This window comes from Nicotiana tabacum, chromosome 1 (assembly GCF_000715075.1).
Source record: "Nicotiana tabacum cultivar K326 chromosome 1, ASM71507v2, whole genome shotgun sequence".
Classification (NCBI taxonomy): Eukaryota; Viridiplantae; Streptophyta; class Magnoliopsida; order Solanales; family Solanaceae; genus Nicotiana; species Nicotiana tabacum.
In genome coordinates this window covers 41505159-41525802 of record NC_134080.1, presented here as the reverse complement: position 1 = coordinate 41525802, position 20644 = coordinate 41505159, and the positions used below count along the sequence as shown (strand labels likewise).

Here is a 20644-nt window from a genome sequence, read left to right as displayed (position 1 = left end):
GTTATCGCTCGATTCGTGTGGTTCGAATTCACTTTATCGTACTGTATATCAATTGTAATTCAATTTATCGCTTTATGTTAATTTAATCCACGTATCCCTAAAACCACTTACAAATTCAATTGTTATCCGATTTTGAGGATAAATACATGTTTAGCTATTTTTCTAGTTAGTGGCAGATTACTGTTTCCATTTCCATGCTCTTCATTCTCTTGCTTCCTCCTCCTCCGTCTTCTTCTTCATACTGCTCCTTTTTGGCTCAAAGTTTGGTATAAAAACTTTCTTTTTTCCCCTCCTTTTTTAATGTATAATTCATCTCTTCGAAATGAAATTGAAAGAACTAAAAGCAGTAATTCGGCCAACTAAAACGAAATGAATTTGAAAGAACTATGAAGTCATTGTTATGTGGTCAATATGTGATGCATTTATTCTTTTGTTCGTTCTCTTTTGTTTGAGTATCAGAAGCATTTGGCAACTACTGTAGGAAAAAGGAAGACTCTTCTCAGATTATACTCTCCTCAGATTATTAATGTACATAATAAATCATTATATGTTATTTAATCTTATAAATTGCTCCGATCAAGTCAAATCCAAACGTGCCAACTTCATCCTTCTGATTTTCCAACATTTGCCCATCCAACAAAACTTATGATCAATATAAAAGATAGCCGTCCGGCAAAAAATATTGAACCACTTCGGCAAAACTTGTTAACAATTTAAGAAGATATGTAGAATGATGATAGTACCAAATTATGCCGGCAACCCATGTGAACAATAAAACACAGGCAAAATTTGCCCATCCGGCAAGACTTGGGAACATCTTAGTAAGATAGGTAAAATGAAGATTGCAAGTCCAAATCCTGTCCCCAATGGCCATAAGAACATTATTTACCGGGTTTGGAACATCAATTAAGGAAGATCTGGAACATAATAGGGGAATCTTCAAGTGTTAAGAAGTGTAATGCATATCAACTTGAGTTTTTTTGCGAAAATGATAAGTTTATCAAGCAGCGATGTCAGCACAAAGAAGCATATAATTCCAACGTGCTAACGCATATCCAAATCTTAAACTCGTTTATTAAATGAATAGGATTCTTTTTCTTTTAAGTATGAAGTTGGACATTTTACAGAAACCTTCAATTATTGCATCTTTAGAGCAGTATACATAATGGTGCCGCGAAATTACAATACCAACAGTAATGTTGGATGTCAACTCTAGGTATTTTTAATGGGATTAGGTGCAGATTACACTAGATACGACAAAATTTTACAATATTTACGTGACTTCATCTATCTAAGTTCTTGCTTTCTACAGTTTCAATTGGAGAATCTTCACACTCTCTTGGAGGAGATGAAAGTTTCTCTTTCAGAGCATAACGGATGACAGAGTTCACCTGTTTTCTCAATTTACCATTATTGACAAGGATATTTGTCAGCACATTTCTCAACTTGTCATCTACTGTCCAGGAGTCATTATTCACATCATCCATTGTCTCAGCAGTAGAAACCGAGGATTCGGTTCCTTTGTCTGCGTTCACCTGATAAAAAACAAGTCACAAGTACTCGTATCAAAAATTGATCAACACCGTACATAAACTTATTTATACGAAATCTTGAGGTAAAGCTGAGGCCACAGGTTGGCGAATTATAAACAAACCAGAGCAACTTAAAACAAGATGCTGTAGACAGTAATTACAAAATTAGGACTTAGGTCATTCATATATACGAACCAAGTATGAGTTTCTAGTTTGGGAACCTTGGTTTAATCCATGTTCCACCTAAGAGTTTTCTCTTAGCTCATGCAAAATCAGCTGCATCATAAGTGAATATTCGTGTCTACCAGAGAACATCTACGACTTAAGGAGCAACCAAGATTTCCAAATTGCTATTTGGCGTGCCTTCAACAGTTAATTTGGACTAATCTTTTAGAAATCATCTGAAAGAGAGACTAACATATGCAAAAAGTCCAAGCCGCTGAAATCAGCTCTCAGCATCTCACATCTTCCGTAGTTATAGTACATAGAAAAGTTAAATCAACACTCCCTCTACAGGAAAGCTGTATTATGCCCTTATAATACTGCTTCCAACTCCCATTTTCAACATCATCTCTTGGGTGCAACAAGTTGACCCAAGTGACCAAACAACAAACTCATGCCCCAAGCTTGTAGGCAGTCAATGTTATCAATGCGAAGACCCAAGCCTCACTTTCATTACTTGCTAGCTACTCTTTCGTGATTCCTGAATTACTCTTCACAAGCAAGCATACACCAGGAGGTCAAACAACCAAATGTCTCATTCTTAATAAATAGCCATTATGTGCAGGTGTTCAGGCCAGGTGTCAAAAGCCTGACATTAATGGATGAAGTTTCCGGGAGGAGGCATTTCTCTTTAACTGTGAGCATATGCCTATCCAGAAATGTGTTTTACCAAACTTACATACCAACACAAACATACAGACAGAGCAGATGGAGATCAAAAGCCAGACTTTATACTTTGCTGCTCAATGAGGGAGGAAAACAAGACATTGAGTTGAGATACCACAAGCTATCTCTCAGCAAAGTAATTCCTTAGGGGAGAAACTCCGATCTCTTTTCTTTATACTAAAAAAAGAACAAGAGAAAAAACTTGGATTTCTTCTTTCCTTTCCATTTCTTTCCAGATACCTAGAAACAACACAATATAGCCGACCACAACCTGTTTGGGACTGAGGCCTAGTTGTTATGGTACCTAGAAACAACGCAATATAATCATTAAATCGAACTTCCTAGTCAAATGCCTTGTTCTTCATTGTATCTAGCATCTCAGCAGTTTGTCAGGTAAATGTTACAAGTACAGTTTATTACCAAAAGTGTTAAGTTCAAAATCAATGTCTTTCAGTGCAAGTGCTTTGGTACAGCTTACACCTAAGTTTATTGACTTTGAAGGTGTATATTGTTCCGAATATTGATTCTGTTACCTAATCTCATGGGGTTTATGTCAAACATATTTCAAGTGCCACGTTAATTTGTCTTTGACATACTTTATTTATATCCTATCTTCCCCTGTGCGGTGTGTCTTATTTACCAAATGATAAAGATGGCATAAAGTATATCCTAAATTCCAGCTGATGAGGAAGTAATGAAAGACTTCAAGCTTTACATGCCACTTTCCACTGTATAAACAGCTATCGCAAAATTGCAACTTAAAAGCCATTTAGCAGAAAAGCCATTTTGCAGAAAAATCAAAATTGAATGTGGGAACTGTCCTCTTTTTATCAGTTAGAATGTGTGAACCGTATTGAAATGTAAAAATTGGAATAACAGCTTTAATACCTCTGCAAGGATAAGGTTGATTTGATTGTCATATGCTGTGAGGAGATTCAAGGCATCTGAGCATGATGGAAAATCCATGATAAGGTCTTCTTTTTCGTTGACTAAATTAATGTTGCATTCTTCAAAGCGCTGTTGAAGAACTTGACATTCATGTAGCAGCTTCTGCCAAGATGTCCTTGCTTGTTCATTAGCTTGCCTCTCTTGTTCATAAAGTCTCTGCATAAGCAAGAGAACTTTCAGTAACAAAAATACAATAAGAGACGAGGATCCGCGGAGCTGTTAATACATGAATCAGGTTAATCCTTGAAACCAAAAGAGATCTCCACAGTGGAGCAAATATACTGATATGGTCTCAAAGTTGTTCCTCTACTGCTACACTACCCTTTTCTTTCACTCTTCTCAGAAAGTTCGGTAATGTAGATAATTTAACACATGAGAATGGAAGGAATTGCGCCAGGATCTGTTTTATATAGTGTATATTCACAGATTAAATGAAACATAATCAACAGAGAGCGAGAGAGACTGAAGGCAGTTCACACCATGACAAAGTTACAAGTTCTTGAAGAAAGGACAAACAGAGAAGAAAATTAGGCTTGGGAGGGAACTTAATGTAGACTCAGAAATGAAGTCGCAATCTATACCTCAGCCTCCAATTTTCCTTTAAGTGAATGATCTAGCTGCTGCTTCAAATCTGCTTGTGAGCCTCGAAGAGATTTTATTTCTTTAACGAGAACTTTAACATCAGCTTTTGATTTTACTTCAAGTTCTTGATGTTGTTTCTGCAACTCATCAAGCTTCCCTTTTGTAGCATCCAACTCCAGCAAGATTCTGTCTTTCTCCTGACTGGCATTGTCTTCCATGGAAGCATTGCCCAGTTTAACCTGATGAGGTTTGACACATATATAGTCTGAATTAACATTCTATCTGAGTGAGGAGAAAATCATCACAAACTAGAGGATAATCAAGTGAAATGGCGGCAAAACCTTGTGTGAGTTCAATTTCAGTTCCATTTCAAATGACTTCTGCCGAAGCTCTTCCATATCCCACTGCATCTGGGTGACCCTTTCCCTTTCAATCAAGATTGCTTGCTCAAGGTTTTCTTTGCTTTTCTGTTTAGTAGCCTCGAGCTCCACTTCCAAATCCTTAACCTGATATAGTAACCATTGTCTCAGAACAATAGAGCATCATAGAATAATCATTTATGAGCTCTAAAATTAGGGCTTTTCAGAACAGCTATTTTCTCACAAACAAAATGGTTTATGCCTGACTAAGATGTCACCTACATTCTTCTTTTTAATATCAGTGGTGTTCGGGGAACCTTGCACGCAGCCGACACAATCTACTGGTGGCCCGTGGCTGCTACTTCCTCCAACACAAATATTGGGTAACTTGCCAACCAAGGGTTAGGCAAATGGAAAGAACTCATATAGTGTTGCCTCTGCTGGAATGGGACCTTGGTTCCCAAGGTTGTCACTATAGCTCTTAGACCGCTAAGTAATACCTCCACGGGGCGTATATTCTCATTAAAGATTAGCATGACTTTACTTCAGATTAATTTTTCTTTCAGCTATTACCTGAAGTTACTTATAAAAAAAAAAGAAACTATTAACTGAAGTTAAATCAAAATCAGAAGCAAGAAGATATGATTTTTTTTTTTCTTTTTGAGAAAGGTTTTGCGAAGATATAAAACTTGCCAGATACATAAGTTTCTTTCTTTAATGCACAACTCTTTCAACTTCTTCACATATATGCTAAGAAAGGTATGACTTGATCAGTATTCCAATGGAACCAACCAGGAGGGTTTGCCTGATACTAAAGATGTCTAAGAAAGAATATAGGTAAAATGTTGCTTAAATGATGACTTATGAGCTTTCCCAATTGTGATCTCTTACAGTTCAAGCACTCAGGTTCCAAATTTGTTCAATATTTTAGTATTCTCCTCTACTAAAACTGAATTAATGAAGCAAATACAAACTCTTTTTCTCCTGCTTATATCAACTCATATTTCCATATGGCAGAACCTCTCTCTCTCTCTCTCTCTATCTCACACACACACACACAGAGGTTGGGTTCATGTGTTAAAGATATCGCAATATATTCCTTGTCTCTGCATCATTCAGGGACAGCTTTTAAAAGGCTTTTTGACAGCCATATGAAAATGGACCCAGCATCATTGGTAATTTATACTATTACTCTCGGAAGGAACACTTTCTCAGCATCATATGGGGATTTAAGGTCGTTAACCCATGATCCAAGAAGTTTAAGATCTCTCTGGTTGCTAAAGAAATATATAAACATGTTTATTCTCGAAAAGCCTTAGTAGCACCCCAACACCAAGGTTATATATTTTCTATGGCCGAAATAGATTTCACTCAATCTCCTTTTAGGGAACATGCATGATGATTAGAGGACGGAGTCTTCTAATCATGCATGATGATTGTAACTTGGGATGTTGCTATTTATTTCCCTCAGCTTTGTGCTAGCTTATACGACTAGGTTTCTTTTTCAGATAAAATATAAAAGCCAATACCTTAGTTGTGAGGTAGTCTTTCACAGCAATTTCCTGATTTAATCTTGAGATAAGATCCTCCATGTCAGTTTTTGCTGTTGTCAGTCTCCTTTGCATGGTTGTAAGTACTCTATTCATTTTTTGGCGTTGATCTGAAGGAAGTAATAATTGCACATCACTTGGCAGCAGTAAGTCAGTGTTCTCAACGTTTCCTGACGTCTCAGCCGCTCTGGGGATGTTGATCGGTCCTTGTCCGTATGAATTCGGGATTGCTGAACCTGACAATTCACTGCCTCTTTGGGAACTCGTATCACTTCCTATGCTCTCAGCTGATAACTTTCTAGCATGATGGATAACTTTGGCGTTCTCCAGCTCCGAAGAAAGTCCGCTTATACCATCAGTACTAACAGCAAGATCAGACGATCTGGAAGTATTTCCATTGGCTTTATTGTTCTCTTCAAATTTATTAATCTCTCTACTGTGCACCCTATGTCTAGGATAATTTCCAAGTTGTTCTAGAATAGCCTGACCCATGAACAAGCCTTCGTCAATGTTGGACATTCCATACTTCACAAACTTATCTATTGGACTTGTCACATCCTCATCCAACGAGAGATCATCTGTCCCAAAATCAGAGTTATTATCCCTTCCAAGGCGTGGTGTGCCAACATCAGATATCTCATAAGCTGTGTCACTACCATAATCTGATGTGAGCGATGAACTCGCAGTTATTGCAGACAAGCTTGCACTAGGATGAACTTGAAGGGAAGAAACAGAACTATTCAGAAAAGGATTTGATTCTGAAGCATGTTGGTTTTCATCTTGGAAAGCTGAAAGAATTATAGCAATAAATGTTACCAATTAGACATAACAAAAAGATAACTTAGATACAAAGCTAAAAATTAGTTCAGCCACATGTCCAATCTTTTTCAGAGATGAATTTTAAAGGACAATAGTATAGTAGCAACAGCCATACAAGATCTAGCAGCAGCTTCCAGTTCGATAAAAGATGCCACTGGAGCACTTCTTGAAACATCAATATCAGATAGTAATTTGGTCATCCACTCCTCCAAGGAGGATCGTCTCTGGAAACCATACAAGTAGATGAAAAATTAGAATATCATATAGAACTACAGCTGCAATTTCACTTGGAAAGAAATCTTTGTAGTTACCCAACATTTCATTAACAATTTTAATATCCAATAGTTTTGTGCAATTTATGTTTCACTAGAAACAAAAAAGCCATTTGACATGAGAATAATGAAGAGAAAAAGTCTTCAAAATCAAATTCCACAAAATAAAAACTAAACATACAGAAGTCTGACTCTAATTTAAAGATGTACGAGATTCTCCCCCAAATTAAAGTTTTAGCTACAAAAAACGACAAATGACAACAATTTCATCACACATCGTATATGAGGAAACTAGCAAGTACAATGCTTACCTCTTCTAGTAGGGTTCTAGTTTTTATCCGCAAGAAACCCTTGGGTGGGGCAGGAGGAATATTCTTCCTTGGAAACATTCTTTTCAGCTGTGACACAGAATCAACCACACTATCAAATACCCTGAGATTATCTAAATACTCATAAGAGATAACTGGTCGACTTCGATCGTGGTCCAAGAAATTTCACGAATCCTCTTAACGTAAAAATTTAGAAAAAGAAAAAGCAACTGAAAAGAGCGTATGCAAACTCACAGCAGCTAGAAACTTCAAGAAATCATTGAACCTTCTTAATACGACTCGGGTAGTTGTATTCCCTTCTGGTGATTGTAAGCCAACCAAAACCCTGTAAAACTGCCCTTTAAGAATGTTAAGTTTAAACCTCTATAAAAGCTAACACATAAGAACCGAATCTTGACAAAGGGAAAAAAAATGCAACAGGTTATAAGTTGACTATAGGCAAGGTCCCCTGGACCCAGGTCCAAGTTTGAGATGTAAAAATGAGTTCAACATGAGTATTTCAAACTTCATTTCTAGTAAGCTATTAATGATAAGAAAATAACTAGAGAAATGCCAGCTTCTCACATGAAAACTTATAAGAAATAAAGAAAAGAAAAGAAACAACAACAAACGCAGTATAATCACACTAGTGGGGTCTGGGAGGGTAGAGTGTATGCAGACCTTACCTCTACTCGGTGAAGGTAAGAGGCTGTTTCCGATAGACCATCGGCTCAAGAAAAGATAAAAAAAGAAGAAAGGGAATAATAGGTGGAAGAAGAAGAAGGAGGAGGAGGAGAAGAAAGGAAGGAAAACTTAATTAACTCATTTTGTAGCTGAAAATGATTTAACCTTTTTGCACTTTGTCAGAAGGAATGATAGTACTTATTCCAGTTTATAAAATTTTACCTACACATGTCGAGAACTCTAACATACATTCAATTACTCATCTTGTCAAAGTATGATTTCCTTCGCTAGAGGCAGGGAAAAAACTCAACCCAGCACCACCTGCTTCTTCAAAGTTTGAAAATCCATGGAGAATTTCTAGTCCCATCACAACCAGAAAGTGACGATAAGAGAAATGATGCCCAAATTTCTATTTTGCATCTAAGTTGCAGTAATTTGTTAAAAAAAGATAGATTCGTGATACACAACCATTCCCATAGTTAGATTCAGAATCAGCTTATCACAATAAATAAGGGTGAAAAAACCATGGGAAGACGACAAAAAGCTCATTATAAAAATTGTGAACATCCTCAAACCTGGGAACTGACATATGCTAGGACCTACTATGCAAAAGGGCCCAAGACTACTACTGAATGATAGGTTCAAAATAAAGTGGGGACACTGCATAGATGAATCTGCAGATCAATCATAGCGAAAAGCAGAAGAAATCAAGGTGCAGACTGTTACTCCTTTCTTAACTTTGGGGTTACTGATTTGACTAAGCACAAAGATTAGGAAAGAAAGATCGCCTGCTGCAATATAACTCTAGGTTGGGGCAAATTGAGATCTCTTGGGCAACTTTGAGGGCTTCATCTGGACACCAAAAGGCACAATGATTAATCATTGGCAAGTTGTATGGATGAAATAAGCTGACATGATCCTACACCCAAGGAAGTGGCTTAACGGTCAATGAAGTGGGTGAAAACCTTGGAGATCAGTGTTCGAATCCAGCACAAAATAAAAACGTTAGGTGACTTCTTCCCATTTGTCTAGGCTCCGTGGATAGAGTTACCTCATACCTATGTTGGTGGGAGGTCAGAATAATCGAGGTGCGCACAAGTTGACCCGGAGACATCCGTTTTAAAAAAATAAATAATAAGATGACACAATCATTCTGCTCACGACAATCCAATAAGTTCTTCAAGTGAAACATTATACATTCCATCTTCTAAAACCAACACTTGCATGTTATTTAATATAGCCTAATACATAAAATGACACATAAACATGTACCCCAAATCCATGTTACACACCTGTTGACCACGGGAATATTTTCAAATACTCAACCTTTCAAAATTGTATCTATTACACACCACTTTAATATTTGACCACTTCTTTTAAATAGGTGTACGTCACGCACCAATATCGTCGTGACATGTGTCATTAAGTTAAAAAATAAAAAAAAGGTCTCCAGCAAAGTTTTTAAAAATAAAAAAAAAGGAACCCAGGCAAAAAAGAAAAAAAGAAAAAGGAACTCATTTTCTTCCCAAGACCAACCACCATGGCTGCGCCCACCTTCATCTTAATTTCAGCTACCAAAATTTTTAAAATCAAGCTTAGACTTCTTCAAGTCTAAGATCCAACACTTAATTCAAAATATTGTTCTTTGGTATTCTTCAACAAGTTTCAATCCAACTCTCAATTCATCTCCAAATGAGTTCCAACTTGAAATGGAGCTTCCGATCAACAACTAATTCAGTATCCAAATATCAATTTTAGTAAAAAAATAATTTCACATAAACAATTTTAGTATTGTTCTCTTGATTTTTCGGGCCAATAATTGCACTTTTTGAATCAAAATTTTTTGGGTCTAATTGAAATCGCACTTTTCGAGCCAACAATTTCACACCAATCTCTTGATAATCCGAAAATGCTTTATTTACTAGTTGAAAAACGAAAAAAAAAGTTTGGAAAGTAACAAAAAAAACAAACTAGAAAGAGGTTCTCAGAGCATTAATGGAGGAAGAAAAATGAAGGAGATGAATTAAAAAAAAAAAGAAATGGGAAAAGTTGGACATGTGGTGTTTTTATGAGGCTTCAAATACAAAACTTTTTAGTTCACTCGCCTTATTTGTGTGTAAAGGATGCGCATGCCATGTAGGCAAAGTGGTGTGTAATAGATACAATTTTGAAAGATTGAGTGTTTGAAAATATTCCCGTGGTCAACAAGTGTGTAACAGGGATTTGAGTACAAGATCAGGTGTCATTTTATGTATTCTGCCTTTAATATACAATAATATGTATATGCTATTATGAATCTGCACCACGTGCAAGTAATAAACCTGTTCATTTTTATTTTTTTTGAGAAAGGTTAAAGAATAGACCTGTTAACTTTTTTTAAGCAAAGAGATCCTTTTTTGCAATATAGTTAGCTCAACACCAATTAAGAACCCCCGAGGAACTCCAAGAATTCCTGTTATACATCTGTTCCGACGCTCAACTCCTTTTTCCAGATTCATGAATGTTGAATCAACTGAACACATTTCTACATCTGTTCCACTTCTGAAAGATGCAGTATTATATCACCTAACCTCAGATGCAGACACGTAAAGTTATGGACACAAAAGGCCTTCATGCAGATAGGAAACACCGATCACTTGGCAATTAAGCACATAGAAAAACTTAAGGTACTATAGTTTACCAAAGTATACACATCCACGATCACATACTAAATCTTCATAAGCTGACAATAAAGGTACATACAATATAAGATACTTAATTTTCTTTGATAAATTGTATGGTTCAATTATTGTTCTGTTATCCAATTAAGTAACTTAAGTTGCTAATACATGAACTGTTGGCCAAGCTTTAGGCAAATGTCACATAGGAGAGTTTAGAGAAGGACCTAGACAAAGTTCTAAGAAACACCACGGGAAGGATAGATGAAACAAGATAAGAAAGGAACCGGTAAAATGAAGGTTGGTGGTAAAATCGCATCAAGAACTCAAGGGGATTAAGAGTGAAGCGAATTGATCCAAAAGCAGTTGGATAAACAACCAGAAAAAGAAAACTCAAAGGGTTGAAGTTCTTTGTTTGTTTGAGTTTTCTTCATGACATCCAAGGACACTGCAAGAATTTTATTTGGTACTAAAGTTAACTATTCAACCCCCCTTAGGTGCATCTTAATATATCATACTTGCGCACTGAGAGAAAGAATACAACTATTTTAATGTATAGACGATTCCATCTAGTGAGAATAAGCTAAGTCTTTCTTGCCACACTTACATTGCGACCGGTGTTTGATAAGAATCTTTTAAGTTTGGACAAGATAGTACGACAGGATAAAGATAGCTGGAGGATTAAGAGAATCCCTAGTTTTAGAAAATCTTTAGTTTATCCATAAAGACATGATTGAATTGGGGAATGAAACGGGCCCAAATGGAGTGGAATGGACATAGAGGATTCATATACCCCAACTGGTATGCAATTGAGGTGTATTATTTTTTCTTGTACAAGAGAAAAAAGATATAAAAGGCTATAGCTAAAATGGAAAGTATAACTCAAAGTCGGATAATACAGGTTTTACTCCCTCCAACCCAATTCAGTTGGTCTTATCACAAGGAGAGTTACAAGTTTTAAATACTAATGCAATGCTGCGATAATTTTGAAAATTATAGCAAGAGTTCTTTCTTTTCTAGGAAAACAGAACCATTTTATAGTGCAATGCAAGCAAGATTACGTCACAATATCACATTAGTTGACAATGTTCAGTCTGTCCCTACCAACCCAACATAGAAAGTAAAAGAGATGGATAATCAATTAGATGCATTAAGTGCATCCATTCCAACAAGTGAGGCTTGCTCAGTTGGTAAAAGCACCTCCACCCACAACCGATAGGTCCTGGGTTCGAGTCACGCTAGAGGGTAAGTGTGGAAACACTATAGATACTCCTAAATTGGGAGAGGTTTAAAAAAAAAGTGCATCCATTCCTAAAGTGTCGGGAATCTGTGACGAAAAACAAAAATGCTCAAATATCATAACTCAAAATGCTGAATAGCCGAAAAGCGTATAAGAAGTGAGAGACATAGTGGTTTTAAGCACAAACTGCATGTTCTAGTGAATAATGGGGAAATGAGTTTGTTCTAAACTAGTCTGGGGTGCAGGGGATGATGCCGGGTTTGGTGAAGGATGCACTGCATAGTTAGGTCGCTAGAATGAGGAATAGAAGACGCATGGCATGGGACGTTACCCTGCTAGCCATCATGTGAGTCTTGTGGGAAAGAGAGAAAATAGGAAGGCTATTGAGGGGTTAGAAAATGATTTTGGACATATGGGAATAACCTCTTATTCATAGTTAAGTTTTGTGCACCCATGAAGTTCCTGTTTGTATAGAAGATTGGTGAAAATTGTAGAGCACCATATTGTTTTGTACATTCTTTACCTTTTGGTATACAGCTTGTATGCAGAAGTTTCTCCCACATTAATAAAATTAATTTACCTTTAACAACAATGATGACAAAATAAAAATAGACATGTAATGTAAGAAAAAAATTAACTATAAACTATAAAAAAAATATGGAGAATGCAACAATAAAAACCGACCGCAAAGAAATGAAATGTACAGAGCAAAGACCATCTGAATCTTTCTTATTTTTTTCAGTTAAAGCATCTAAAAATGTTTAATACCAATTTAAATTTTTGATTCACATGCAAAGATTCAGGTTTAACCTTTTAATTCAAATTTACTAACTACTTTTACAATAACTAAACATTATTTTTCTGATAAGTATAATAAATAACATATGTGTTCACACCATTCCTTTTTAACAATTGATATATCCACGTATCAACTATATTCATTATCTAGAGCTACCCTCTTTTTTCTCTTTTTCATTTTTTTTTCCCTTCGGGATACCCTTTTAAGAAAAAGTCAGTGGTTGCCAAAGCACATGCTATGTCTTAACCCCTTGGGGCCTGAACTAAAATGCCTTGGTGAAGCATTGAGCCTGCGTTGCACTAGGTTTTAGGGGTTAAATGTGCTTTTTAACAAGAACGATTCATCAAAGCGTCTCGATGGCCATAGGAATTCTACCTGAAGATCAAGAGCATCTTCTGTTTAAAAACACATACTATGAAATCATTAGCACCATGTCTTTAGCATTTCATATCTTTAATAATCCTTATTCAACTATTTGTTTGAGATATACTAGTATCTATAGCAAAATGAAATGAACATTTAACTGCATGGATAAAAAGGCTGATTACCACTACGGGATCTGAATTTGTTGATTTTGCCAGGACAACCCACGAAGGAATTGTAACACAGTAGCTCCAGCCCGTGTGAGGATCATGAGGCCAAACAGTTTCTCTTCCAGCCTGGATAGCACGTTAAGCATATGTAAGTATTTTCTAGGAAAAAACAAAATAATATCTGACAGCAAGTTTGGAAGGTAGATCTATTTTTTTAAAAACAATTGTGCACTGGTACAAGTTAAACGAGCTCTATGCTCCATCCCTTTGAGAGAAAGTGATTTGAAGAGAATGACATTTGGCAAGGGAAATAATGTGGAGTAGATTAACCACGAGCTGTATCCTCAATTAGGTCATAAAGATATAGCATTAGTTACCAAACAAAAAAAGGAAGACTTGGTATAAGGCTATAAGCAATCCTTATTCCATTCAAATTCTACAATCCCATATACAAGTTCAGAAACTAATTGAATCTTGGAAGAATGCCTTGTTTCAGAGACCAGAAATGGCTAATATGATGATGCTAGATGTAAGCTTCTCATATATCACACAAGCAAAGTTAACAAAGAAGGTTATTAAATCAAACTGCCAAGTGGAGAACAGTGATGATATGAACAACCAAATTCAGTGTTTTGTCTCAGGAAAAAAAAAAGGAACCTAATTCAGTGCCATCAAGTATGAAGTATGTATCAGTAGTCACAGCAATAAGACAATCCACTTGCTCTTAGCATTTTAGATTATCTGCTATTAAAGTCAAGCTAATATCCTTGGTAGGGAGAGCTTCCCCCGAATGGGACCCTACATGGCGCGAATCCAGATATAGTTGGGCTCCAATGCGGGTACCGGACACCGAGTGAGAAACCAAAAAAAAAAAGTCAAGCTAATATCAAATACTGGCACAACAGAAGTTATCCAACTTTTTCTGACCTAAGATATTTTCTGTACATGCATAAATATCTTTTGTGTTTTTTTTAAATTAAGTAGCTAGGTATAAACACACATAAATAATTGAACTATGATCGTGAGTTCTGATTACATGCTTCTTTATCAGAAGAAAAGACAGTCCTGGTTACATGCTTCACCACCCATCCCGCTCCATTATGCATCGTGGACAATAAGAAAGTCAACAAAGAGTATTAATGTAAACTTAACGATAACAGGGGAGCAAACAATAAGCAACAAGCACCAGGAAATCAACTATGACTACCTATCAATCTAATCAAGGATGCTCGGGTTTTATGCACTAGATAATAGTTAGAATGGACATAATATTCACCCAAATTATGAATAGCTACATCTAAGTTTTATTGTTACGGCTTACTTAGATTCTAATGTGTTTTCCACATTAGAATGAACTAGAGGTTTTCCGCAATACAGAGGAAAAGGAAGAGTTAGAAGGAACTTTTGATGAACTAGAGATTCTTGCAGTTTTGAAGTCATGTGCCCCTGACAAAGCACCAGATCCTGATGATTACACTATGGCTTTTTTCAAAAGTGCTGGGATTACATCAAGTCAGACATTTAAAATGCCCTCAACTACTTCCATCATAACTGGCAAATGGTGAGATCCAGCAATGCCTCTTTGATTGCACTCATTCCAAAAAAAAGGTGCAATTGAGCTTAGAGACTTCAGGCCTATTAGTCTAATAGGCAGTGTCTACAAGCTACTTGCAAAAATTCTGGCTGAAAGATTGAAGGTGGTCATTGGAAATCTGATTTCAAGTCAGCAAAGTGTGTTCTTGAAAAAAACGCAAATCACAGATGCCTCCCTAATTGCCAATGAGGTTTTGAATTGGAGAATTAAAAGTGGTGAAACAGGTATCATTTGCAAATTGGATATTGAAAAGGCTTTTGATCAGTCAAATTGGTCCTACTTAATCAATATCCTGAAGAAGATGGGCTTTGGTGATAGATGGATAAGGATGATTTATTTCTCCTTTTCCACTGTGAAGTATTCAGTGTTGGTTAATAGAAGTCCGGTTAGCTTTTTTTTTCCCCTCAAAAGGGGTGACTTTCTTTCCCCATTTCTCTTTATTTTGGCTATGAAAGGTCTAACTCATATGCTGGAGAATGCTAGAGAATGGCAATGGGTACATGGGTTTCAAATAGGCAGAATTCCAGCTAATGCAGTCACTATTTCTCATCTGCTTTATGCAGATGACACTCTAATTTTTTGTAGTGCAGAGAGACCCAAATACTCAACTTGAACCTTACTTTACTGATCTTTGAAGCAATTTCTGGGTTACACATCAACATGCTCAAAAGTATCATTTATCCCGTTAATGAAGTCCCCAACTTAGAAGAACTAGCTGATATTCTTTGTTGCAAAACAGGAACTTTCCCTACCAGCTAGAGAGTTGATAAAGCCATCAAGAGAATCTAGAGAACAATCCCATCAATAATTTTTTGGTGTTTTTTTGGTGTTTATGGAAGGAAAGGAACCGCAGATGTTTTGAAGGAATCTCAACTTCAACCCACACTCTGAAGGCTAGATGCTTAGTTAGTTTGTTCAATTGGAACTTTTACACCCCTGTAAACAGTTTTTGGATTTTGTTAGTTCCCTGGTATTAGCATAGTTACTGTATTGGGGATAACCTTTTGCTGTTTACAGTTTTTTTGCCATGACAGCTCCTAGTTTGTACTAGAGCTATTCTTTCTCCTTTTGTAATTCTGCATCTTCTTTATGCCTTACTAATGCAATTTGATTACTTCATAAAAGAAAGTGTGTTTTCCGCAACAACATTCAAACTGAGATATCAAGGCAAAGAAACAATTATGCCCATAAATGAACATCTGCCCCTTCCATAAGAAAGATAAAGCCAATATTTGATTTCTCAAAAAAAAAAATAATGTTTCATCTTTAGTCTCACATATAGTATCGTACAAGTTATGGCCTATTGATATCAAGCTATGTCAATAGGCACGGCTACAGGTATACACCCGCTACAACATTGTGCAAATATCCAAACCATGTACATGTAATATCTGCTAATTTCTAGTGTGTATTGAACAATGTGCACGAGGTAGCCACCATCTATGTCACACCTATGTTGCATCACACATATTCGACATTAATACGCAAGGCAAATGAAGGATCCCTGTAATATAGGTGCCAAGCAATTTACTTAAATCCACTTACTTGAAAATGTCTATGAATAGTGTGTGTATACACTCGAATCTCCCAACAGGCTCCGCCTTACTATGGTGATCAATCAGCTAGGAGACAAACAGACAGCTAACTCGACATAGTGGCTAAATTCACAGGTCTTTCCTAATAAAGCTGATGTATTTCCTTCAAAGAACTGATAAGAAGTCTAACTCTACTGTATCCAATCCCAATTTAACACTTCCGCACTAAATTCAGCATGATCAAACATTACCCACAAAAATTCCATACATACTATTCACTATTCAGTTTATCCAATGATCCCAAATAGATCAATAAACTACCTTAAGCAGATCGATCAATTAAAAGGGGAAATGGAAAAGAAAAAGACTGACCCATAATTTGGGAGGGGGGCTCCAATCCATACCCAATGGCAAAGGCGAAGTCCCATCATGTCTATGCTTCGGCGGACTCTGTCTTTGCCTCTGCATAGCTCAATCACCAATCAAATCAAACCCCTCTTTCTCTGTTTAGACAAAAAATCAATCAGTTGGTGGGCGACTCGGGCAAATTTGATATGATGTTTCTCCCCCAAGAGAGAGAGAAACTATTGCGATTTTAACGAAGAAGAAGAATTTAGTGGGAAGTGGAAAGTCTGGAAAAGCAACAATCTTTGTTTCTTGTGTATGTAAAAGTGCAATTGATCTCTGAGCTTCTTAACCCGGCGCATGATAACAAAATAGAGTTAAACGTGGCTAAAATGTGCTTTGTTTCGATTCCTTTCTTCTCCGCCCAGGGACGAGCGCGTGTGCCACGCGGAAAATTGCCTCGTAACCAAATTTACTTTTTTATGCCAACTGTGATCACAATAACAAAGACAAAATTTTATATTTTTCACCTAATTAATAAAACCTAGTCGAGGTTTTAAGGCGACGAAATTCGCTATGCCGTAATTGCTTTTAGCAAAATAATTATGCAACGAGACTCAGACAGTGAAAGAACGTCCTAACGAGGGGGCCACGGAGCGGACGACCCCTTTCGCGGCTTTTTTTGATGGCGTGGATTCTACCGCCACGGAGGACGTCACCGGGTTGCGTGACTTAGAGGTGTCGAGGATGAGTTCATCTTCGGGAACAAGCGGGCCTTCCTCAAGCCCGAAACTAATCAATCGGTTCCCAGCTCCGAGTGTGGATCCTGATCGAAAGAGATCGATCGTCATTTTCATTCCGTAGGACGCCCGGGTTCTCTCTGCCCCCGTAGGGGTGGCCAGTTACCTTTGGTGTCTGGTGACCGAGGAAGATCAAACAAAGATGAACGAGGTGGACGCGCCCTGCCTGTTCAGCGAAGCACAACAGGCGCTACATCGGGTAGCTTCAAATACCTTTTTGATGACCTTTGATTTGCACTTAGACTAATTTGTAGATAATCCTAACATTTTTCTTTGTTTCTGTAGGCCTCGATGCTTCAACATGAAACTTTTCTTCGATATCGGGACGAGATAAACCAGATTGAGGCCGAGGTCCGAGGGCTCACTGAGAAGAGATATATTTACAAACTTCTCAGCGAGCAGTGTGAAGGGGAGGCTAAGAGCCTCCGAGCTGAGCTGGAGGTGGCTCGGAAGGAGAATGTCGACCTGGTCGAGCAGGTAAAAATATTTGAGGTTAGTGACGACGAGCTAGACTCGGTGACTAATTGTCGGAATCCGTAGGTCCAACAGAAGATCGATCGGATCGACCAGCTTCGAGCTGAGATGGATGTTGTCAAGGCTGAGGCCGATGAATGGAGAGGCAGGATGGACTGCATGTCCTCGAAAAAAGAGACTACTCGGGCACAGCTGACTTCGGTGAAGGTCCAGCTTCGAACGGCAAAGGAAAAGGCCGAGGTGCAAGCTAAAAAGGTTGAGGAGCTCCAGTCTTAGCTAAGTTCGACCATCTCTAATCGAGAAACTCTGGCCAAGGAGCTTGAAGCGGCCAAGTCAGTGGCCGTTGTGGTTAAAGCCGATGCCGACGACATGGTGGCCCAATATAAGGCCGATGTCGAGGCGGCCCGAGATCGAACGAAAGATATCGTCGAGCAAGCGAAGCGACAATCCCGAAGAGAGGCCGTCGAGGAAATTCATGCTTGGGGTTTCGACTTGTCGGCTAAAATTGAGAGTGCTAAGAGGATCGAAACTGAGGCCAATAAGTTGGCTTATCCCGAGGATGAAGAAGACTTTGAGGGTGGAAGAGACTCCGAAGGTCCTGGAGACGAGGAAGGCTCAAATGAAGACCAGGCCGTTTAAGTGTCTTGTACATTTTTCTTTGTTTTGTATTTTCGTACTTGTGTACATTTTGTACTTTTTGTCAAGGATGTTTGGCGTTTGTAAAGATTATATGTATATATAATACAAGGCTTCCTTTTCCCTTCAACAACCTCTGAGTTTTATTTTTCCTTTGATTTATTACCGATATTTGCAAAGATTGAAATGCCTTAGCATGAAATAGTTAGGTCATGTTCGGAGGTTCGAACAGGCCTTCCCTTCGACGTTATCTTGTTTAAGGCATCATGGGGGGTCGGTATGACCAGAAACATTTCCCCAAAGTACTTATAATTTTTTAGATTATAGTCTGCCAAGGGTAGCCTTTAGAACCGGTTAAGAAATTTTGAAGGCCTTATTTTTTATTACGGGTCTCGGACGTCTCCGAGCCATTTTAATATGGTCGTAGCCTTTTTAGTTCGGGTGTTTCCCAGTGGTCTTGTTACCCCGAGTTATCCGGATTTTACCAAGATAACATTCCCCGAACGGAGATGGTCGTAGCATTTAAGGTTCAGGCGCTGCCTAATAAGTCTTGTGCCCCCGGGCTCTGATAACCCGGGCCATCCGAGTATGTCTTTGGACGGCAGTCCCCAAGTGAGAATGATCATTTGAACTTGGATTAAGGCGGCACTGGGGCTCGTTACCTTTAGGAGATTAGATGTAGGAAATTCCTTAAGAAAAAAAAAGAATTTTTTAAGGGACAAAATATTTATCCGCAAGGTAGAGACTTCTAATATAATGCAGAAACGAAGGGTCAGAAGGAAAACTATAGGGTAAGCACATAATAGTTACCATTTTTTCCAATTTTTCGATCTTTTTTTGGATCATAATATAAAATACCACGTGTAACAGTGTTAATTCCCGGTTGAAATTGATTTGACCTGGTACTAAGGTCAGCCTGACCATTATTTTAAAAGGCGTGGGCGTAAGGCGAGGCGTTTTACGTATGCCTTTATCTTGAGGGTGTATCAATATGTGTCTAGCCAAGTTCCCGTCCCTCCCCCGCGATCCAAAATATTTAAAAGCTAACTCCTTGCCACAAGTTTTACACTTAGCCTTATTTTGTGGAATTAGTTGAATAAAAAATGGCCAAACAAGAGATGTTTCCGTCCGTTTGGTACGTTATCTAGAAAAAGTAGGGGCATTAACAGGAGTATCAGACGGGGCATCATTTGGATTATCACTAGTTGGGTTAACTTCAGGAGCATGACTAATGGATGTATCATCATCTGGTTGAGTTTCATCAAGATCAATTTCCTCATCATCATTTTCATCAATAGTATTATAATTATTAGAATAAAGAGCATTCATTAATTCATGGTCTAATTGTTCACCGGCTGCAATATTATGAAAAAATTGACTCTCGGTAAATTGCAATAAACTACTATCGCTATCAAGAATAGCAGGTGTAGGACGGATATGGGGTTTGGTTCGGGGAGCCGGGGGAGGGGAGGAGGAACAACATGACAACTAGATTCGCCACTCTTGGATTTTTCCTTATTATTATTTTTACCAAAAATATTTTTTAAGGAAGTCATCTTAGTTAATCAAGTAATAGCAAATAAATAAAACAAACAAAACTATAATATTAAGACTTAAGAGTTGGAACGAGTTTACCGAATTGACGAACAACTTATTGAAAATTGATTATCCTTGAAACTTCAATTCACCAACTTCACAATTTTTTTACAAATTGTAACAACCTCAAGATCTTTTTACTATTTTTTGGAATAAAATAAGTAATAGTAGCAAGTATAGAAGAAAATTAGAGAGAGATTGTGATAGATTGGTATTGATTTTGTAAGAAAAATGAAAGAATGAGGGGGTATTTATAGTTGAAAATAGGAAAAAATATAATTATAAAAAGTTTGGAGTTAAAACAAAGTTGGAGGGGGGAGGAGTTAAATGGCTATTTTCTAAATAGCCAACAACTATTTTTTAAAGCCCAATAATTGTTTTTTAAATAGCCAAACGGCTACTTTTTAAAAAAAAATTAACCGTTTGGCCCGCCAAAGGACCAGTCCAGTCAGGTCCCGCTCCCTTGGCGAGCCAAAGGTCCCGATCCCAGTGG

The 20644-nt window shown here is 37.6% G+C and overlaps 1 protein-coding gene across 2 annotated transcripts; it reads right to left on the bottom strand.

Moving 5' to 3' along the window:
- Positions 1–1054: 1054 nt before the first annotated feature.
- On the bottom strand, positions 1055–17097 carry LOC107764027 (PX domain-containing protein EREL2). 2 transcript variants are annotated; one of them, XM_016582555.2, is made up of 10 exons: positions 16673–17097; positions 13187–13297; positions 7514–7612; positions 7262–7348; positions 6794–6902; positions 5839–6647; positions 4292–4456; positions 3950–4189; positions 3309–3524; positions 1055–1535 (listed from the first exon to the last, which is right to left on the bottom strand). In XM_016582555.2, exons 1-10 carry the CDS (start codon positions 16766–16768, stop codon positions 1284–1286), a joined length of 2184 nt encoding a protein of 727 aa, XP_016438041.2. In that variant the 5' UTR covers positions 16769–17097; the 3' UTR covers positions 1055–1283. The 2 variants fall into 2 exon arrangements, with proteins under 2 accessions (XP_016438041.2, XP_016438042.2); XM_016582556.2 differs by lacking the exon at positions 16673–17097 and having other exon boundaries at positions 7514–7604.
- Between the last annotated feature and the right edge of the window lie 3547 nt (positions 17098–20644).

What these genes read in the sequence shown, in the direction of transcription:
- LOC107764027 (XM_016582555.2), bottom strand. Translation starts at nt 16,768, where the DNA reads ATGCAGAGGCAAAGACAGAGTCCGCCGAAGCATAGACATGATGGGACT. An exon ending in GGAAGCTGCTGCTAGATCTT is followed by an intron (nt 6,648 to 6,793) that starts GTATGGCTGTTG and finishes TAATTCTTTCAG; the next exon opens with CTTTCCAAGATGAAAACCAA. An exon ending in AAGGAAAATTGGAGGCTGAG is followed by an intron (nt 3,525 to 3,949) that starts GTATAGATTGCG and finishes TTGCTTATGCAG; the next exon opens with AGACTTTATGAACAAGAGAG.